This window comes from Alosa alosa, chromosome 14 (assembly GCF_017589495.1).
Source record: "Alosa alosa isolate M-15738 ecotype Scorff River chromosome 14, AALO_Geno_1.1, whole genome shotgun sequence".
Lineage (NCBI taxonomy): Eukaryota > Metazoa > Chordata > Actinopteri > Clupeiformes > Clupeidae > Alosa > Alosa alosa.
In genome coordinates this window covers 26,129,564-26,151,770 of record NC_063202.1, presented here as the reverse complement: position 1 = coordinate 26,151,770, position 22,207 = coordinate 26,129,564, and the positions used below count along the sequence as shown (strand labels likewise).

At 42.4% G+C, this 22,207-nt stretch overlaps 2 protein-coding genes across 3 annotated transcripts; one reads left to right on the top strand and one right to left on the bottom strand.

Moving 5' to 3' along the window:
- Window positions 1–671: 671 nt before the first annotated feature.
- Window positions 672–3,493, top strand: hrh3 (histamine receptor H3). Its single transcript, XM_048263032.1, has 3 exons — window positions 672–1,058; window positions 1,140–1,306; window positions 1,565–3,493. The coding sequence occupies exons 1-3, from the start codon at window positions 713–715 to the stop codon at window positions 2,483–2,485; spliced, it is 1,434 nt and encodes a 477-aa protein (XP_048118989.1). The 5' UTR covers window positions 672–712; the 3' UTR covers window positions 2,486–3,493.
- vps35 (VPS35 retromer complex component) lies at window positions 3,487–22,146 on the bottom strand. 2 transcript variants are annotated; one of them, XM_048263031.1, is made up of 17 exons: window positions 22,044–22,146; window positions 20,751–20,837; window positions 20,579–20,675; window positions 20,249–20,372; window positions 19,877–20,059; window positions 19,337–19,550; window positions 15,420–15,503; window positions 13,747–13,856; window positions 12,978–13,074; window positions 12,583–12,731; window positions 11,647–11,854; window positions 10,865–11,020; window positions 10,296–10,418; window positions 9,756–9,935; window positions 9,197–9,436; window positions 6,225–6,368; window positions 3,487–5,680 (listed from the first exon to the last, which is right to left on the bottom strand). In XM_048263031.1, the coding sequence occupies exons 1-17, from the start codon at window positions 22,044–22,046 to the stop codon at window positions 5,501–5,503; spliced, it is 2,379 nt and encodes a 792-aa protein (XP_048118988.1). In that variant the 5' UTR covers window positions 22,047–22,146; the 3' UTR covers window positions 3,487–5,500. The 2 variants fall into 2 exon arrangements, with proteins under 2 accessions (XP_048118988.1, XP_048118987.1); XM_048263030.1 differs by having other exon boundaries at window positions 20,751–20,849; window positions 22,044–22,123.
- Between the last annotated feature and the right edge of the window lie 61 nt (window positions 22,147–22,207).

Genomic DNA, 22,207 nt, shown 5'->3' with positions numbered 1-22,207 from the left:
AGTATGCGCAAGCTGGCAAAGTACATGCTGCTAAAAAAAGCAATAAAATAATCTTTGTGGCAAAATGAGTCCAACTACCCCTGCTAATCTCTCTCTCCTCTCTCTCTCTCTCTCTCTCTCTCTCTGTCCCTCTTATATAAATATTTTTAGACAATCCTTGAAGGTTCTGATATCTAATGCATGTGTGGGTGGGAAAACAAGAAGACTACTGATAACATATGTTTATGTTATTGTTTCTTCGCTACCCCCTCCTGCCAGGTTCAGCATCATTCTGAATTCTTTCATATTTAGTCATCTCCCTATTATCCCAAACTACATGGATTGTTTCAGTCCAGTTAACATTGCTTCCTAAACCAACATTTGATTGTCATATTCCAGCGATCACTAATTTATTGGGGATAATTGGGAAATTATTGGATCCACTTTCAACAAAAAACACCTGCACTAAACAAGACCAGTTTGAAATATAGAAGCCGACTCACAGATATCCTTATAACATTTGCTCTCAAAACGACATAACCTCAGCATAATCATGGGGGTCATACATTTCTGAAGAGCCACCTGAGGCTTATGTGGCATCTCATAAACAGCCAATAAACATGCAGCATTCAGATTGAGGGAATACTGGAGTAGCCTACTCCCCTAACCCTGCAGTATCGCTGCCTCCAACACTGGATCTTTGTGCTGAGATTCTAGTGATGCTCCTGGTTAAATGTTGGTCTTGGATAGTTACATGATGCCGTCTACATTTTCCTCTGCGGCTGGAATTTCAGAATGCTCTACCTCACCATTCGAATTGATTTTCTGGAACCGGTCCTTAGATGTCCTTGCAAATACAACGGGCATGCAGGAGCTGGAGGCAATTCATCACCGGCGCGCACAGCATGTTCAGTTTTCTCCATCAACTTCAGTGTTCCTAGCAGTTCTCATGACAGTTATGGTCTTCGCCACTGTACTGGGGAACGCACTTGTTATTCTAGCTTTTGTGGTGGAGAAAAGTTTGCGTACACATGGCAACTTTTTCTTTCTGAATTTAGCCATTGCGGATTTATTAGTTGGTGAGTGAAGTTACACTGCTGCGTCATTTTATTTTGTTCACTTGGTTATTGTTGTTTAATGAGTATGTTCTTTGCCATTAGGAGGATTTTGTATTCCAGTGTACATTCCTTATGTGTTGACGGGCGAGTGGAGACTCGGAAGATGGCTTTGCAAACTCTGGCTTGTAGTGGATTATATGGTTTGCACAGCGTCTGTGTTCAATATAGTCCTTATCAGCTTTGACAGATTTCTGTCCGTCACCAAAGCGGTAAGTCCACACTGAAATTGAGCTTTAGATGTAAAAATAATAGCCTATATACAGTATATCATAGGCTATAATGCTTCACATAACATTTGGGTAAAGTGTAAATAATTATGTAAAGTGGGTAGGCTAATTGACCCATCGTTGTGTGCGAATTCATGATGGCTCTTTTATGGGTCACTTCCCTGTTTAGAATGAAGCGTGTTTTGTAGAGAAAACGTGCTTCATATTGCTTTTGACATCTTCTGTGTGTATTCCTACTAGGTGAGCTACAGGTGTCAGAAAGGGGTGACCTCCGCAGCAGTGCTGAAGATGGTGAGCGTGTGGCTGGCTGCCTTCCTGCTTTACGGACCGGCTATCATCAGCTGGGAGCATATTGCCGGTGGGAGTGTGGTGCCCACTGGGGAGTGTTATGCGGAGTTCTACTTCAACTGGTACTTTCTTATGACTGCCTCCACGGTGGAGTTTTTCACGCCGTTCATAAGTGTCACCTACTTCAACCTCAGCATCTACATTAACATCAGGAAGCGGACCGTGGTCAGAGAGCAACAGCCACCCAACATGGAATTTAGGAACTGCGAGATGGAAACACTTGGAGCACGTGGAATGAACCGCGTGTTCTTCGTCAGACCAGTTCAGACGCACACCTGCAGCATCAATGGCAAAGGCGCGCGCTCTCGGTGTTGTCGTTTGTCAAGCGCAAAGGTCTCCGCTGCAATAATTGGTGATGCGGGCAAGGGAGGGAGACGAGACAGCGCAACTCTTGACCTCCCTCCCTTGCAAGTTGAAGATTTGGCTCATCAGTGTGGTCCATCACGATTTCTCAACACCGATCAGTCGTTTGAACCCTTGCGCACCCGTTCTGACGCATCCGCCAATCTGGCAAGCCGATTCCGCCTCTCTAGGGATAAGAAAGTGGCCAAGTCTTTGGCTGTTATTGTTTGCGTTTTTGGGCTATGCTGGGCTCCCTACACATTACTCATGATAATTCGGGCGGCGTGCCAGGGCCAATGCGTTCAGCACTACATGTACGAAATCTCGTTCTGGTTATTATGGATCAACTCCTCCATCAACCCTGTTCTTTATCCCCTGTGTCACAGTAGCTTTAAAAGGGCCTTCAGCAAACTCCTCTGTCCCAATAAGATCAATAATATCCAGCCACAATATGTGGAACAGAATTACTAGGGGATTAAGTGAACTGAGTATTTTGGATAGAAAACCAGCCAACAAAGTTACCCATGTACTGGGAAACAGTATCAAATTTGTAGTAGATGGTTTTGGTAAAACATTTTGGAGCTTCAATCCTTTGGTAATTTGTTCATCGTAGCATTAATTTGACAAGAATTGAATTGTGCCCATTGTGCTTTAAGAACACTTTGATGTTTTGGTTATTGCCTGCTATTTTAATGTTGTATATCTGTATAAGGTATTCATGTATATTTTGTAACAATAATTGCAGTTCCCATGGAAAAGTGAAAAGGGTCGCTGTACATAGTGCTGATGCTCACTTCCCATGTTGGTTTTTACACTTTAACTACAGATAAACATCATGTACATATAACAGTGTGATCGCTGGAACAGGTGTAGGGATACACGATGTCATCGGTACATTAGTGTCGGAAGATAATAGGTTAATAATTGTATTACCGGCAGATATTTGCTGATATTTCTGGCAGATTAATCAATTTTCGGTAGAGTAAGCCTGTAGGTAGTAGGCCTACTGCTAAACTAAAATTCACTGACAATATGTTTCATGCACAATGGGAATAGTATTTTTTAAAAGGTGTCAAATGTTGTTTTGACGTTAATTGACTAAACTGACATATGGTCCACTACTTAATGTAGCCCATGTGTGGGAACTCCACTTTGAATCATGGTCCGCAACCAAAAGCCTTCGGTTGATTACTGATAAAGACTGTATTTGGTACATTCATTACGCATCTGTATTGAACCTAACGTCCTGTACCGTTCAGTACGAAAAGCCTACGTGTACTTTTACACCCCTAGTTCTAGGATAAAAAAATAGTACACGAGAGCACCAACAAAACAAAAAAGTACAAACAAAAAAGATGTGCATATCGGTTTCGGCCAAAATAAGTTTGAAAAAAGATAGGAAGAAATCCAATATCGTGTCATCTTATAGATGCTTATCTTTGCTATTAATTCTCCATCAAAAAAGTAACCAGTCGTGCATTGTGGTTTTTAATGCAAATGCGGAAGAAAATCAATTGACATACACATACACTGATTGATCTTGATCTCAGACAATTATGAGATTTCCTAAATAGCTAAAGTGAAAAGCGTGACTGTCATATGTACAGCATAAATAAAGGGATACCATGATAAGGCTAACATCTGTTAGTGTGTCACTGTTCATGTATACAGTCGAGAAATAGATAAGCAAGAAAGAAATGAAATTAGCAAGAAATGTTAAAAGATGCTGTGAACAAAATCCAAAACAGTCCACACATTTCAGCCATTTAGTCCAATCAACACATTATGGGCCAGCAAATCACCCTGGCTTCTGCCATCACAGCTTATCCACTCACTGCCTTCCACACAGCAGGAACTCAAAGTAACAGAGTGGATGAGGCCAGCTACACAAAGCATCATCATGTAAGCCCCGCCTGCACCCTTCAATTCCCGCAAAAGAAAAAAAAGATGGGTTGATAAAGAGGGTTGGAAAATGTGCCTAATTGACATGGACACTTAATAGATAAGGGGTTAAGGTTGAGAACCTTTGATGTACTTTGATGTGAAGGCAGAGCAACCGAAGCACACTGAAGCAATACAATCTGGCAAATGACTCATCGTTTCATTTGACTGCGCCTTATGCAGAGCTATACACAGAACAGACCATACACGTCCCAGTGAAGGACAGTTGTATTATATCTCTCCAATGTTCATGGCATGTATTCTTCTAGATTTTGTGTCTTCAATCTTGGAGCACCATCTTTAGTGGTGAGGAAGGTGCAGGGCTGGTGGGTATTAGGGGAGCCCATTTCTACCTTACACTATGATGTGAATGGTAATATGTTTGATAAACCATTTGATAAACCATTAACAAATGCTTTTAATAAAGACATGCTGAACGCACTACCACAAACTGGACTGGCCCAGGCATGACATGACATGGAAAGGTAATTATTTATTTATAGACGCATGGGATTAATATGATCATTTTATTTGTGCAAATGACATGAAATCGATGATACTTCTTCTGGCTTATCTGATTTACAATTAGATTATACATACAATATGCTTTGGGGTTAGGGGAGGCAAAAACCAAACTGAGCAGAGATGAGATGAGATATCCTTTAGGATGGTTGTTTTTATACAGGCCTTGACATTTCAATGGCAGGGAATTCCCAGCCACTAGCGTGCCTTCTTCGTTGAGGGTCCACACACCCACCTGCCCCCACAATCCACTCCATGGTTAGACAGCCCAACATATTCACGTTGAAGCACACAGTGATTATCTCTGCTTTACTCTAGTAACGGTGACAAGGACATTTAACGAGCGGAGCCTAAGCGAGAGGGAAAGGAGTGTGATGGAGAGTGGAAGAAGAGAGCGAGCCAGACAGACGGAGAGGAAAACTGAAGAGAAAAGTTCTAAAACTTGTTGCACGGCTGCGTGTTGGTTCAACATGGCAAGCGCACTGGAACTCAGGGCTTCAGTCAGACACACAGGGATGTCTAGCGATGATGTCAGCGTCCACACCACACCGGCTGACAGTGGTATGAGATTAGCCATTAAAAGCCGTAGGGGCTTTCGATCGTTTAACAAGTGCCCATCATAGACAGAGCAGACTGTTGGAAGGGAGTTTAGATCCCTGAAGAGCTCGGGCTACTCCTGCCATCACTACTGCTGTAGCATGTCAAAGCAGCGCAAAAATTCATGAGGAAAACAACATCAGACAAGTGCAAGGCCAAGCAGACGTAGCTCTTTTCTCTCACACACATACATTATGAACGAGACAGAGAGCGACAGAAAGAGAGACAGAGAGATGTAAGGAATGGATACGCAGAGAGAGATCAGGGAAAAGAGAGTAGAGGCAGGTGGAAATTGTTGCTTTTTTCCCCTGGATGGAATACCCTGGTGTGTGGTTGTACTAGAGTGTGTGTGCATATATACAAGTACAGCTCTCTGTCTGAGTATGCACATACATATGGCTGCTGCACTGCGTCCCCCCGGGACTCCTACAGCACCAGGCCCTCGTAGGCAGGCCCCTCCGACTCGGGAGACTCCCTCTGCAGGCGCAGGTGCTCCAGTGTGTTGTGGAAGTGTTTGTTGATCTGCTCCGTCTCTTCGCTGGCCTCCAGGTTTGGCAAATCTTCGCGGATCTTCTGGATCAGCTGGTTCAGAACCTGCACCGTCACCTAAAACAGCATGATGACGCAGTCAAAGACAGCACATGTAAAGATGTCACTTAAAGACTAATTTAATTTCTATGCTGGTAGAAAATCGGCTAATTTTGAGATGCAATTTTGCACCAACAATGCTGCATTTCCCTGGGGTAATTTCTTGCTTCTGAGAATCAAAGCAAGGTGGTTCTGGTAAATGAAAGGCAGAGACTGGCTTGCACACAGGAGGCGCTCTCCCAGAATTCCACCGCGTCGCACCTCACCACGATAATCTAGCACCCCCTGCTGCCATCCTGATGACTGGCTGACCCGTCTTACGGTCAAGCTGTGCACCAACAAGTCCCAACCCAATTCTCCCCAGACGGCCACAAAATTCATGTCAACCCTGAGGTCTCACAATAGGAGAAGTTTTCTATGGGAGTGTGTGAGTCACTCGTAAAAAAAACAACTGGGCCGAGAAGAGAAAAGAAGAGGAACAGAGTCTAAACAATGGTCAGTAATGGAGAGATGGATGAAGAAAAGCAGATTGATGAATGACAGGAGTGAGGTGGGAGGTTACCGCATCGTTCTCTCGCTCGTAGAAGCAGACGTATCTGTTCAGGATCTCGATGAAGAGCTGCACTTGCAAGGATGGGTCCATGCACTGATTGGCAATCTTAAGAGCTTTCTTCAGACACTCCATCACCCTCTTGCCATCTCGAATCTACAAGCAGGGGAAAGGCATGAGACATGCACACAACCTCTCATGTTCAAAACACATCTTAACAGTGAGAGCAAGTGGACACGAAAATTACTATTTGCAGGCACACATAGGATCATCATCATCATCATGTTATTGTGCTTTCTCCTTTTTTCTCCTTTATCCAGTTCTCTTCAATCCCTCCCACACCCACTAGCTCATGTCAATGTGTCAGCAATGACAAAGCTACCAGCGAAAGAAAAAGCAGTCTGCAACTACATGACCTTTTCTACTATGGTTCCTGCATTCTATCTGAGCCTGTGATGAAGCTGCTCTCACACTCAATCTCAATTTTAGAGAATTTTCTGGGGTGTCAGTGGTTGGAGACACTTTTACAAACACCCACCCACATTACCATCCCTTCTCCATAGCGCCCATCTGCCCATTTGTGCTTCAGCCAACTGGCTAACAGAGAATTGGGAGTTCAGACACAGAAAATAAATGTACTGTAACATTTTCTCATCCTTTTTTCCAGAAGTACACATAAGCCAGTGGCTCTCAAACTTTTTCTGTCATTCCCCACTTATGAGGGGGGAGATTTTAAAATCCCACCTGTGCCCCATGGCTCAACAAAGACAACGAAATATTAAGTGCTAATTGAATTTCAACAAGGTCATGAAAGAATATGCAAAAGAAGACACTCAGGGAGAGAGAATTCAAACACCATTTTTGAAAATTACCACGCCAATTTTTACCTCATCAAAATGAATTACATTGTTCTTTCTATATATATAATATTTATTATTCACAATGATTTAAATGTTAGCTTTGACAGCACTAACCTATATGTATTAATGCCTTCTTTGTTTGTGTGTGGTTGTTTTGTTTTGAGTGTATGATCTTTATTGTCAATATAGTAAGGCATTAATACACCACCAGAAGCATGCCTGAAGCACACGTGCATACCTAAAGCCTCAAATTATGGCCGGGATTCTATTTATAGCCGGGCCTCAGATTCGGACAAATAAAGGCCAGTAATAATTTTGTTTCAATTTAACTCATAAAAGAGCTCTTCTTAATATTTTATATTGTTGGTTGGTTTAATATTGTTGCCAATGAAAAGTCATTGTCTTACACCACGAGTCTCCAACACGTTGCTCTCAAGCTACCAGTTGCATGCCGCCCCCTTATGAGCTTGAGGCTGAAGCAGTAACCTACATTTAAACACAATTGTTGCTGCCAGGCATCAGCCTACGAATTTTATAAAAAAAGTAAACATGCAGAATTAAAAAATAACTAAATTTAGGCTATCGTAGACCTCTTTGGCTATACGGAATAAGGTTTCCATTTCAGCACAACACACGTTCCATGGATAAATGAAAGCGGATGCCTTATCTCGCAATAAGCGGATGGAAACCCTTTCATGAACCATCAAATACCCCACAGATTTCAGTGGTCATCAGTCCCGATATTTAGCAATATTAAACAGTACAAGCCATGCCCCAATAAAGGTGCTGTGCGCAGCCTAAATAAAAGACCCATAATTTGAGAATTTACGATAGTCTGTCTCCTAAACATTCCTCACCCGTTATCTAGACATGCATGAAAACATTTTAAAACAAAACTCACTGCCATGTAGGCTAATATTTGATCACTGTTTTGCTACTAATTATCTTTCACATAATGAATACGCACACTAGAAAGTGAAAGTAGGCCTACTATGCGCTCCGTGTCTGTATCTGTCTGTTTACGTCCGCAATCGATTATAACATTCCTCAAATGGAGAGCACATCCATGTTCTCTCGCCTTATAGGCTGTCATGCTTCTGTGTTCGCAATTTTCCTGACGGTTCTTGATCGCTACACGTTTGTTTTCCTTTCCTGTCGATCGCGGTTGATAGAAGCACCTAGGCTATAATTTGACTTCAGCGAATCTTTTGCTTTACAATTAGACCTTCCGGCCCTCCTCTTGGCTGCCTTCACTCCTTCGTCTTCATTAACATTAATCTTTTTGGCCTCAATAGTCCAGTTACATAGTCTCTGTTTTTGGTTTTTGATTTTGTGAAATACATTTCTAAATAAATGCGACTTATAGTCCAGTGCGACTTATATATGTTTTTTTCCTGTTCATGACGCACTTTTTGACTAATGCGACTTATACTCCGGAGCAACTTATAGTCTGGAAAATACGGTAATGTCTCAAAGGAGAACTCGAACAAGTTTCAGTGTAAAACCCTGTTGTTGGGGGTTTTTGAGTACTGTCAGTGGGAAAAAAACTAAACAAAACAAAACAAAGCAAAAATCGCCTCACCTTTGAGGTAGCCGTCATGTTAGTGGCAAAAATGGCTAGGCAGCTACAAAGCTACCATATAGGGTCGGGTATTGTTTAGGCTTTATTCCATACGGGTGCTAAAGTTGTAGTTTTAGTAACAGAGCCTAAATGGTGCCTAAACCGTGAACTAGAAATTAAACTATGTATTCATTGCGATCAGAATTTGCAACTGCATTGTTTCTAGTCATAATTAATTGCAAGCATTTTGCATTTTTAATGGTTGACTTGCTCCCACCTTTACACGCAGTAGTGAAAAACATTTTTAGCTTAGGTATTTTAACCATTTTCAATTAAGTCATTACATTAGTGTAATGCAGTCACTACCAATCGGCTCACATAATACTAAATGACTACCAGAAGTGGATGTGGTCTGTGGTTAGGATAATGGTCATAAATTGTGTTTAAGAGCATGCATTGTTTGTTTATTGTGATTGTTTAAGTGCTATTTTCATATTCGTTGTCATAGTCCATCCATACATCCAGAGCTACTGCTCATCTCTCCTCTGCTTTAATTGACTCACCTCCTCTCCGCTCTTGTCGGTGTTGCGGCTGGACCAAAACAGATGTGCGCAGATGCTGACGGCACGGCACTGGTCAGGCTTCTTCAGCAGCTTAGAGGCAGCCAGCGCACACTGGGTCCGCAGTGGCTCATGGTTCTCCTCGCTGAAGCAGCGCGTGCGCTCAAATGTGCCAATGATCAAAGTGATGGCCGCCAGCTGGGCTTTGGAGTCGCTGATCTCGTCCTCGTACAGGGAAAAGGCCTGTGTCACCACGAGCACAAACACATGAGCCGGTAGACACGACACTACACAGGGACATCTTTAAGAACTGAATAGAGCACTCTGGTGTGATGACATATGTATCTAAGCATACTGTAAGGGCTAACATGCTTTGCACCAAGCTCACAGAACATAGCTACTGCTTTTAACAGCTGTTGATTTTAGAGCGCAAGCTGTTTTGGACCATGCTCACAGAAAATAGCTACTGCTTTTAAAAGCTGTTGATTTTAGAGCGCAAGCTGCTTCCAGTTACTACAAGACTAGTGGTCAGACATGAGACATGGCAGATGGCCCTCAGTACCTGGGACATAAACTCGTAGGCCACAGTCTCGTGGTTCTCAAAGCCGATCTCCCCGGCCGCTAGCGCCCCCTGCAGGAAGAGGCGGAGGGGCAACTCCGCCAGTTCAGCTTTGATAAGAGCACTGATGGTCTGGTGTGCAAAGGAGAAAATCTTCTGACACTTCTTCTCCCATTTGTCATCCTGCAGAGAGAAAGAACACCAAAGAGGCGACAGACCTTCATTAATTCTGTTTTTCTTACCGTACCAGGTATTTCACAGCTCGTATGGCATAATACCATGGCAACAAGCATATCAATTTGCAACCTCATGTTTCAGCAGTAAGAACATCAGTGTGTACAAGTCTTTCAAAATCACACACATTTTGTAATATTCTGTAAGAAAAAAAGTGACGCTCATTAAAAACACTATATGAAAATGAACTGAAATAAATTAGTCTAGCTCATTACATGCTTGCATTGTTTATTTTATTTTCTAATGGCTCTCTACACCAGTGACCCTGAGGACTAAGGTGATGTGTGAGGGCAGCACTGAGATGCTTACCGAAGAGGAGTTCTCTTTGTAGCGAAAGGCCAGTTGATATGCAGCAAACACCAGTGGGGGAAGCGTGTAACGGATCCTTTGGTTGCCACCAGCACCAAAATGCTTTCTGGCAGTGTTCAAGATCTGCAGGGGAACATTTGCACACGACATCTTTATTCTGGTCACACACACACACACACACACACACACACACACACACACACACACACACACACACACACATCAAAGGTTGGATAAGAAAACATCAGTATTCATATTCTATTCAACTTGTGCAAATGAAAAGCATATTACGGAATGGTGGTATCCACTTCACAAGTTCAGAATGAGTGTAAATGGAGAAAGGACCAAGGGAGATGCAGAGATGCAGAGAAAGAGGGGAAAACGTAGACACAGAAAAGTCTTGACAATTCAAGCATAAAAAACAATGTGTTTGAGAGAGAGAGAGAGAGAGAGACAGAGAGAGAGAGAAAGAGAGCGAGCAAAAATGAGACAGAGAGATGGAGGAGGCGAGAATGAAAGAGAGATGTGGGAAGACAGGACTAGAGAGGGGACAGTGCCAAGCCTCTTACCAAGTACTGCTGGTCAGGGTCATCAGAATGGAGCAGGTGGATGAACCTGCCCACAAGGCTCTGCTCTTCAGCAAAGTCCTCAGGATCAGGGTCCTCTGCTGGCTGATCTGGCTGGTCCTGGATCAGTGTGGACACCAGGCTTAGGATGGAGTCCACCTGCATGCACATACAGAGAGTGGTTCAGCGATCAGACAAAAAGATAACAGACTCCATTATTGTGTAAGGCCAAAGACAGCAGAGCAACAACCCACTAGAAGGCTTCAGAATAATCTCTAGCAATGAGGGCATCTCCACCCCATCATTTCCTCTGGCGGAAGTAGCCTACTGCGGAGACGAGATTTGGGAAGATGTGGGAGGACAGTCCAGACAGGACAATTGCAGACCATTAATTCTGCCTCAGACTAAAGAGGATAGACAGCACCAAGTGTATGGTTACTCATATCAGACCTATGTGGGGGGTTCTTTTAGCTGGGGGATACGTGACCTTTTACGTGGGGAGAAGTGCAAAGCATCTGGCCGTACATTTGAGCTACATGTAGAGAAACACAATACAGTTCAGCAGGCAATGGAATGACTCACTCCCTCCTCCATTTACACCTATTGACAAAGTCTCAACACCCTGGGGTCAATCTTTGTGTGCAGGTAAAGTTTTATGGTTGAATAAGGCTCCAGATCAAAAGTTCTCAAAGTGTGGGTATACGTGCATGCCCTCTACATCTGTATGTGTGTGTGTGTGTGTGTGTGTGTGTGTGTGTGTGTGTAGATATGTCTGAAGGAGAGACCTGCTCCTGAGCCAAAATAGTGGTGTTGTAGTCCAGGATGTTGCTGAGCACATAGCAGCTCATGGTCTTGCGCGACTCGTAGTCGAAGTACTCAAAAAGTGGCGGGAAGTGCTTGAGCTGCAGCACGGTCAGGATGTTGTTGTAGGTGTCCACCGGGATCTTCAGCAGTCGCGTCAGCTCTTTGGAGACCGCGCTGCTGGTGGCAATGCTGAAAAAAAGAAGAAGAGCAGCTTAACAAATGGACAGCAAGAGCAAGACAGCAGCAGGAGGAGAAAACCAGGCCAAGAGACTGAGAAGCAGAGAGACAGAAAAACTCACATACAAAAATGAAAAATGACAGTGAGATCACAGAATGAAGATTTGAAAAATAGTCAGAAAGAGAAAAAAAAAGGAGGATGGAATGGTTGAGGCTGATTACCAACGGACTATTCCATACCTTAACAACTCACTATACTACATTCTCATTACAAGCCTTCATTTTCTATTGGCAAGGTGATTACCTAACCCAGATAGAACACACAGCACAGACATCAAACACAGGATGGGATTGTGTAAACAGCCCATTAGAGAGGAAAAGATCCAAAAATACACACTAATTAACACAGCTCTTGACATTCATGATGGAAATGAAAACAATGTTGCCTTCATGTCAAGCAGGACTCAAGTCGTATGTTCTTTCCATCTCACTGCCATCAGGTTTTTTTTTTTACGTCATGCTACGAATCAAATCAGTCATTAGCATATGGAGTGGCCACATGCTGGCCCAGTTAAACCCCTTGTGGAAGGTGAGAGACTAATACTAACGCAGCAGTCACAGCAAAAGAAAAAAAGAAAAATAAGAGAGAGAAAAAAACACACACACTCTGAGCAACTCTGAATACAGTGCTTCATCTACTGAAACAATGTGCACTGAAACACATTATACATTTCACTCACTGTTCCAGATTAAGTTTGTTGAAGATCTCGACAGTGCTCTCCAGCACCTTGTCTACGTAATCTACACGGTCAGGGTAGCACTTCATGGCCAGGTTGATGAGGGACACCTGCAGTGAGACTACGTCCTCCGAGGGCATGTCCTGGCGTGACTGAGGAAAGGAGACAAAGATACTTGTCACATGATAGGAGCCAACAGCTTGTAAATGACACAAAAACCATGGCACACATTTAACCCCTTCAAATTGACACACTACTTAACATTGTACATATGTACACAAAACCTGCACAGCAATATTATGGGGAACTGAGAGCAATATCTCAGATTGTTTTATCCTGCAAAGATCAGGTAGATTTGATTATTTTCAAAAAGACAGCCAGTGCAACTGGACCAATACCTGAATCACAGTTGCTACTTGCTGAGAGAAAATGTCAAAGAGCTTGATTTCAGCTGGAATGCCAGGGCCGTCTTCCCTGTGGGCGAACAGAGCCAGTCTGCAAAGGAAATGAGACAGGGAAAGGGGGGGGGGGGGGGTTTAGAACAGTCATGATGGCTTTATGCATCTCACTCCTCACTATGAACATATAGGTCCAGATCCTGACAAAAGAACATGCACAAATTCTATGAAGTGTATATCTGACTAGCTCATTAGTGGCCACAGGAAATGGTGAATGCAATAACTGAGCATTTCCATTCATTTAAACCGTAATGGAGAGAACACCGATTCAGAGAGCAGTTACAAAGTCTGCTTTTTACTTTTTATCACAAAAGGCTTGGAAATAAAGACAGTTGCTGGGGAAACAAAAAGAGAAATAATTGAGCAAACAGAAAGATTACAAATGTAACAGATGAAAGTTGGAATAAAACAAATGCACGAGGTTCAATTTAAAGATAAAAGACATGACTGTAGCACAGAATTTAATCAAAGGCACTTGAAAAACAGTGTCGTTTTTAAACCCCGAAGCAGTTGGATCCTTCTGCGGGTATCAAAAGGCTGTTTCACCAGGCCTTTATTTTCACTCTTTGCATTAGGCCAAAACCATCAAGACCTAAACTGCTTGTAATTTTATTATAGAATACAAAAAAACTATGATAAACTAGAACAGCAAGTAGTACAATAGTGAAACTTGTGAGATTTATTTAGAGTTTCTAATTTATATTCTGACCTGTCAATGAGAGCAATGATGATGTTTTTCACATTGACGTTCTGATGCAGCTCGGCACATGAGCGCAAGAAGGGGTTCAGTGTTTGGAGGTGGAATTCATCTGGGAACACCTGCAAGAGAAACAACAGGACTCTGATCTCATGCCCTGGAAAGGAGAGACTGATAGAGCAGGCTTTGCCACTGCCATCTTCTATATTAGCTGACAGCCAGTGATGCCAGTAACGCGTTAGTCTATTTTGACCACTTTTTTTTCAGTAACAAGTAATCTAACGCGCTACTATTTACAAACCAGACAGATTAAAGTTACTTATCTAAATCACTGTGCGTTACTATTTTTGTCATTTTCCTTAGTAAAAAGATATATTCTTTGCTTTGCTTTTTGCTTCTTGTCTCGGGGATTAACGTCATGTAGGCTATGCCAACCTTTTCAGCATGAGGACAACTCACGTGTAAAACCACGCAGAGACACAAACGCAAACAACAATGGAGGAAGGAGAGAGATGCACATTTTATCTATAGGCCTACGGTCATTATTTTGAGTTTGTGTCAGCTAAACATGACAACATTAAGGTACATTGTACATTCTGTGCTGGCGACAAAGTGCTGTCTAGCTAGACATCCCAAGTCTCCTGAAGTTTTGGGAGTCTCCCACATATTGATATCCTGACGCCCACAAATTACATAAAATCTCCCAGAACCTAGAGTGAACAAGAGCACGCAAGCCAGACCGGACTTCAAATCGTGTTTGCATCTGAGTTTAACGCGCACACAACGGAGAGGGAGAGAGAGAGGAGTGGTGTGTGTGTGCCTGCAAGCGCATCCAAGACATCCTGGTCTGTTTTGCTAAATCAACCAATCAGTTTTCAGTGTAGGTGCATGGGCCATCTCTTTTCTAATCAGTTCAGTTATTGTATCTAGGAACAGGAGCATCATGGCAGTCAGTGCCCCTCAAAAAGGAACATTTAAGATCAGACTACACAAAAGTGTACCCAATTGTCTCATAAGAGTAAAACATAATGATAATTGCACACTGCACTGTTTGTAACAGTGACTTTAGCATTGCTCACGGCGGTTAAATGATTGCAAAAGACTTGTTGAGGTGAGTTTAACAAGTGTAATTTCATTTGCATATTACTCAGGCCTATACTAGATGGCTAGTTGCCAAGGCTACATGAAAAGGCCAAACTACCAAAATCTACATATTTTACTACCACAATTTCTATCAATAGGCCTTCCTTATTTGGTGTACTGACTAGACATTATTGAACAAACATCTGAATTTCAGTATCTAAGTAGGTTAGGTTGGGATGTCTGCTATACATTGTTGGCATTACTGTTAAAATGCACTTCCAGTATAGTGAGTATTGGCAAAACCAGTTATCATTTTTATGTTGAGGCGGTGGGAGTGTTGTCGGCAGCTGCTGAAAGTAACTAATAAAGTAACTTGTAATCTAACTTAGTTACTTTACTGATTACTTGATTTTAAAAGTAACTAAGTTACTTTTTAAAGGAGTAATCAGTAATCAGATTACTTTTTCAAGGTAACTGTGGCAACACTGCTGACAGCTCATGGGAAAAATGGACAGACCGACCACACAGCCAAAACACACAGTGATATAGGACTGTGGGGGCAACATCCTTAGCAACAGTGAGTCTCTGGAAAGGTCAGGTACCTGTATAATGCACTCCATGAGGTACTCCTGTGCCAGAGGGTCCCTGCAATTCACTACCTGCTCCAAGACTCCAGACAGCACAATCTAAAGGGGGAAATTATTATTTTTTTTTTAATAAATAACACACAAACAGAATGCACTAATGGTCCTCAATTTTGTGCCATGTTGACCACATGACCATGGCCAATTTTAAGGTTTAGTAATGAATCAAAGAGCATGAGATACACAGGCACACTAACAAAATAAACACTTGCTATGTGACCTTGCCTTTTCTCATTCACAACTTGTCAAGGCAAGACAAAAAGAGGAACAAACAAACTTGCTGTTACTGTTAAACTTATGACTTGATTTCTTGTGTTGGGTGAAAGGCAAGTATCAGCAGTATTTCAATTTGACATCAAAAGAGATTTCAGGTCTGATTCAGCAGAAACCCCACCATGTGAGTAGATGGTGGCGCTGTGCTGTCTGTAAAATTGACCCAGAGATTATGTCGACTTAAATTTGGTCATTAAAAATCAATGCTATGGGACTAATTAAGACCTCCTGGTGGCTTTCTGGGTGAGCTTAGCATAAGCTGCAACAGACTCAAGGGTACAGATTTGGCAAGATGTAGGCTGCAGTTGACATTTAATGCCTTGTCTATTAGGGGTGTAAAGGTAAACATTCATACCGAACCGTTTATGTATTGAACCTATTGCCCTAATAGGTTCAATACAGATGTGTACCAAATGCTGTCTTTAACAGTAATCAACAGGAAGGTTTTTTGCGGACCATGTTTCAAATTTGATTTCCCACGCAAACATATTAAGTTGCGGATCATAGGTCAGTTTAATCAATTAACATCAAAAAACATTGGACACCTTTTCAAAATACTATTCCCGTTGCACATCAGCAATACGGTCTGCAAATTTTAGGTTAGCAGTACCTACAGGTTTACTGTACCGAAAAATGAACTGAATCGTGACTTCAAAACCGAGGTACACACCCCTATTGTGTATACTGTGACCTAGGCACAAGAGTGACACATTGTTTTCATCCTACGACGCTAAAGCTTCACACGCGTCATATTGCCTCCATCTCTTCACCCCTTCATCCCTCAAGATGTAATAAGCGGCACCTATAATAATACATGAGGCTTCTCAAATACACACAGGAGTGGTGTTAACTTCCTTGTGCTGTAGGTAGGGGATTTCATGACACAAAAAAGAAACCTTCTCTCCTGAAGAAATTCAAAATTGTCAAATGGAGAGCCGGACACTTACAGTAGGTCAATAACCCATTTCAAAGTTCTGTGGGGTACATCAATGTAGATACACATAATCCAACCAATGAGTCACTGTAAAGTCATTAGAAATTTGATGCAGATTTTGTTTCAACAAAATTGTGCCTGAATGAATGAGACATACGCAGAGTAGAGTGAGGCTTTTTCAAAGTATAGTTTCATTCTTTCTATAGAGCCTAATTGTGTGACAAAAATGTACCGGTAAGTAAACTACTAAAACAAAATATTTGAAGAGTGTTGAATTCTAGTCACAACGGCCAATCTTTTGATAAAAAGAGGATCCCCATCAAGAAAGAAAAGCCCAGACAGCTTGGGCGTATCTGCTACAAAGTCAGCCTGCACATTTATTTGTCAAGTCACGTTAATTTCATCCATAAGAATGGAAATTACAATGCTTATGCCCACCGTCATGCCCACATAAAAAGATAGTATCATATTATCAATAGTATCAAATTATCAATAGTATCAATTGTAATTGTCAGCCCAGCCATTTTTCCTGCCCTTTTGTTCAGTTTTTCAATCCTATTCTTCTCAGTAACCCCTGCATTCCCACCCTATCCCACAACACAGTAGCTCCAGACACTACATACACTGCGTTCCAAATTATGCAAATTACATTTTTCTAAGATTTTCCTAAATAGTTGATGCAAATGACAGTCAAAATGCACTGTTCCAAATTATTATGCACAACAGAGTTAAGACATTTTATAGGTTGTAAAGAACTGAAAATGGTAATTTGTTGAATTTACAGCATTAGGAGGTGATATAAATTAAATCAAAAGTTATTTTAATCAAAAACATCTTAACAGACCAACTTATTTGTTAACATAGGACCCCTTCATTGATATCACCTTCACAATTCTTGCATCCACTGAACTTGAGTTCTTAGAGTTTCTGCTTTAATGTCTTTGTAGAATAGCCTCCAAGAGCTGCCAGAATGTCAGAATAGCCTCCCAGAGCTGCTGCTTGGATGTGAACTGCCTCCCACACTCATAGATCTTTTGCTTGATGATGCTCAAAAGGTTCTCAATAAGGTTGAGGTCAGGGGAAGATGGGGGCCACACCATGAGTTTGTCTTCTTTTAAGCTCATAGCAGCCAATGACCCAGAGGTATTCTTTGCAGCATGAGATGGTGCATTGTCATGCATAAAGATGATATTGCTACGGAAGGCACGGTTCTTCTTTATGTACCACGGAAGAAAATGGTCAGTCAGAAACTCTACATACTTTGCCTAGGTCATTTTCACACCGTTAGGGACCCTAAAGGGGCCTACCAGCTCTCTCCCCATGATTCCAGCCCAAAACATGACTCCGCCACCTCCTTGCTGACATCTCAGCCTTGTTGGGACATGGTGGCCATTTAACAATCATCCATTACTCCATCCATCTGGACCATCTAGGGTTGCACGGCACTTGTTCGCAAACAAAACTGTTTGAAAATTAGTCTTCATGTATTCCCTGAGCCCACTCCAACCGTTTCTGCTTGTGAGCATTGTTTAGGGGTGGCCAAATAGTAGGTTTATGCACACTTGCAAACTTCTTGAGGATCCTACACCTTGAGGTTCGCGGGACTCAAGAGGCACCAGTGGCTTCAAATACCTGTTTGCTGCTTTGCAATGGCATTTTAGCAGCTGCTCTCGTAATCCTATGAATGTCTGGCAGAACCCTTCCTTATTATGCCTTTGTCTGCACAAACCTGCCTATGCCCTGAATCAGCGCCAAATTTCATCACAGTACGATGATCACGCATATGTTTCCGGGAAATATCCAATGTTTTCATACCTTGTCCAAGGTAGTGCACAATTTCACGCTTTTCAGCAGCAGAGAAAACCTTTTCCTTTCCCATATTGCTTGAAACCTGTGGCATGCTTAATAATGTGGAACATCCTTCTTAAGTTTTCCTTTGATTGGGCTCACCTGGCAAACTAATTATCACAGGTGTCTGAGATTAATTTCAACGATCCAAGGAGCCCTGAGACACAATACCATCCATGAATTTAATTGAAAAACAAAAAAAATAAATCCAGCAGTGATGAAATATGATCAGTCCATGTCAGCTTATCATTAAAAACAACACCCAGGTATTTGTATGTGTTCGCTCTTTCTAGAGTTGCCCCTTTAATTTCCTCTGCCTCACAGCTTCCACACACAGTTGCATTCCATCACCGCATGCCAGTGGGTGTTCCCGATGGTGGCTATGCAAATGACTTAAGGTATAACCATAATTTGATTGGCTGGTGCCGTCTGTTGTTCGCTTGTTCGTAATATGATTGACTGGTGCCGTCCGTCGGTGCAGCAAAGGTTGAAATTCTCAACGCGAGTGACGGAACCAACGCGATGCAACGGACCCACAATTCAGTTATGCAAAGGATGACGTAAGCCTGTGTAAAGTGAACGGGATGCGTCTCCAGCACTGCAACGCACGCGAGTGTGTGTGGGAGCCGTTAGTTTCTCTCTTATTTCTTCTAAAGTCAATCACTAACTCTTTTGTTTTCTTGACATTGAGCTCCAGAAAGTGACTGTCACAATACTCAACAAGGGCTTTTGCCGCTCCACTAAACTCCTCACAGTCGAATGGCGAATACAAAAATAAGACCTCCAACGGCATGAGAGTCAGAAGGTAGAAAGGGCGCACCTGTTTATATTTGTCCACGTTGACCCCCTCCAGCTGGCTCAGACGGACAAGGTTGGTCCCAACCAGGATGCGCAGCTCCTGCCTCTCCTTCTCCCTCTTCTCCCGGTCACGACTGTGGCCCTGGTGCTGCATGCGCACCCACAACTTGTTCATCTCAGCGAAGTTCAGCAGCACAAAATCAATGGAATCATTGATGTCCCCAGTCATCTCCTCCCTGCACACACACACAGAACAGCACACATGCAGATTAGCATTCCTAAACATGTCTGAGGGAGGCGCCGCCACAAGCATCCTGGGGCTATGTGTTGGGAACTTCAGACAACAGGCTCACTCCACTTATGTTCTGATAAATAAAAGTCACACAAACTAACATATTACTCTCCTGCTAGACAATCACGGCACTGTCTTTTGATGTTTATATTTAGTCTGAATCATCCCAGCAGTTGTTTCAGATTTTTGATAAAAGTAAAATTCGACTGAAGCTAAATATAATGAGTCATTTTCAAAGGAACTGCAAGTGGCTGGAGCGACTGGTCTTACTCGGCTTGCTCTCCATCATCAGGCAGGATGTTACGGGTGCACTGCAGCAGGTAATTCCTGAGAAACAGGCCGCGTAGAGGATGCTGCACTCCACGGCACATCTCCACTAAGTCCTTCAGGATGTCTTTACGGGACTGGGGGAAGGAGCGCACGTACACCACCCCTACAGTGATTAGCAGATACCTGTACAGCAAAGACACACACTCAATACCATTCAACACTCAGACCCGGTTTTGGCCACAGCGATAATTATTAGACTAGTGGAATTTCTAAATCATTAAGTCTTTAGCTGTTCTTTCAACTTCTGTAAAGAACTGATGTTTAGAGGCAATAGATGTAAGATGTGGAAGAACATATGGGTGCAGTACTTACAATCTGGGAATGATGTTTCCTGCATACTGGACCAACTCATACAGATCAGCCACTTTCCTGCCTTTGGCAAACTCATCAGTCAGGTAAACCTCCAGGTAGTGCAGCTCATCAGAGATGGCCATGTCTGCAGGGAGCGTTAAGGTCTTCTGGCAGCTCACATTCAAAACACTCAGCTTACATTCTACAAAAGATACTGGTTCTACTGACAGTGTATTTCAACAGAATAAAACTCAGATTGTTCAGAATCAAATTCAACTCCACCTGTCAAGGGCATAATTGAGATGTCAGTCAGTGTATACTTGCATCAAGTTGGTGGGGCAGGAAGGATACAGAGCTCATAGTAGCTTTTAGGAGAGAGCATGGAAGTCCTTAGTTCACCCAGCATATTGGAGGCGTGCTTCAGTGCATCCATCAACTTGTTTTTGTCCTGAGTAGAGTGGTTAAAATTAGACTGATTCACAGACACATCAGTGATAGCATTGTGTAAGATCACCAAGCTTACCAGACAGCGCTTCATCTGAAAGGACTGCACTTTAACGGCCTGCACAGCCTCATCCAACAGCTTCTCCTGCTCATCCTGAGGTGACTGCTGTGTGGTTGGCTGGGAAAAAGCCAGGCATGGGATCAGCAAGAATGACAAAACTTGGGGAAAATCCTGAATATCAGTCCTTGCCAGTAAACTCAGATTACCACCATTACAAATGTGACATTATATATTTGTCCTGACTAGTTTTTACCTTAAACCTCGACCCAATATGTTGACATTCGCATAGGCAAGTGTAATTTGCAGTCGGTCATCAGTACCTCAAGAGATAAGATTTCACAACCGGGCATATGCATTCACTTTAACTAAGGGTAAACAATGTTCGGTGTTTCGATTAATTAGTATCAGTAAAAGGCTATTTTAATTTGTGGCCATTACTAATTAATTACAGCGAACCACATCACTTCAGATCACGTGTTCGTCCTAAATACATAGCTAACACTTGCCCCTCCCTGACTGCAAGTTCCACAGGGATCCCTATGAATGAGAATGTGCTAACTCCTCAGAACAACGCTAAAACACTATCGTTTATTCACAGGTATGGTAGTATAATATTATGCTGTATGACAGGGTTATGACACTAATGCCCGTGTTATACTACCATACCTGTGTTGGTTTTTCGTACCTAGCGTTATTTACTGCCGATCGACTGGTATCGTTAATGCATTCCAAACAACACACTGGTCAGCTGGTGGTCATACACTAGCCTCATAGATATATATACTGACATCAGATTGATATGTTAGGCAGAGAAAGCTATCGTTATTCAATCTCATACAAGGCAACATAAAATGTATGTACACAAACAGGCTGCTATAACACCGACCAATTTCTTCAAGATTGCTGGAAAACATTTAACGTTACCTGGCTAGTGAGCAATCGAGTTAGCTAGCTGAACCGCTTGCGAAATGTAGACAGAGAGTGGTTTACGTTACGGCCTGATACCAAACATGCAAATTCAATGTTATGTGAAGCATAGGTATCTACCAGATTGGACATTAGTAAAAGTGTTTTGTATATTTCTTTAAACATCACTAAAGACATCAACAGCTTATAAGAAACAGAGCTAGCAACAGCTAATTTGGACTAGCCAGCTAGGCCTTGCCATCACCTGGCACAGTGCAACTATTTAAAAAGCTCAAGTCGTCGGAAATGCTTGAACGACCAGGGAAGAACCTGTACTAGACCAATACCGTTATCTATATCAAAAGTATATGGTGGTTTATTTCATGCTTTCATAGCCTTACTTACCATGATTATCAAGTCTGTTTCAGGAAACAGTAATAACCCCCCCGAAATTGTTCCCAGTCATGTGACTGTTGCCAGTTCAGCGAAGCTACTTTTCGTCAGCCTTGTACTCATTGGTTGTGCACACAGTGAAATATGTAAGCGATGTATCCATTGGTGAACCATCT

Excerpts from the sequence above, each read along its gene's own strand:
- hrh3 (XM_048263032.1), top strand. The coding sequence starts at position 713 with ATGTTGGTCTTGGATAGTTACATGATGCCGTCTACATTTTCCTCTGCG. Across the intron at positions 1,059-1,139 it reads CATTGCGGATTTATTAGTTG|GAGGATTTTGTATTCCAGTG; the intron begins GTGAGTGAAGTT and ends CTTTGCCATTAG. Across the intron at positions 1,307-1,564 it reads TTCTGTCCGTCACCAAAGCG|GTGAGCTACAGGTGTCAGAA; the intron begins GTAAGTCCACAC and ends TATTCCTACTAG.
- vps35 (XM_048263030.1), bottom strand. Across the intron at positions 13,075-13,746 it reads ATCATTGCTCTCATTGACAG|ACTGGCTCTGTTCGCCCACA; the intron begins GTCAGAATATAA and ends TTTCCTTTGCAG. Across the intron at positions 11,021-11,646 it reads CTATTTTGGCTCAGGAGCAG|GTGGACTCCATCCTAAGCCT; the intron begins GTCTCTCCTTCA and ends ATGTGCATGCAG.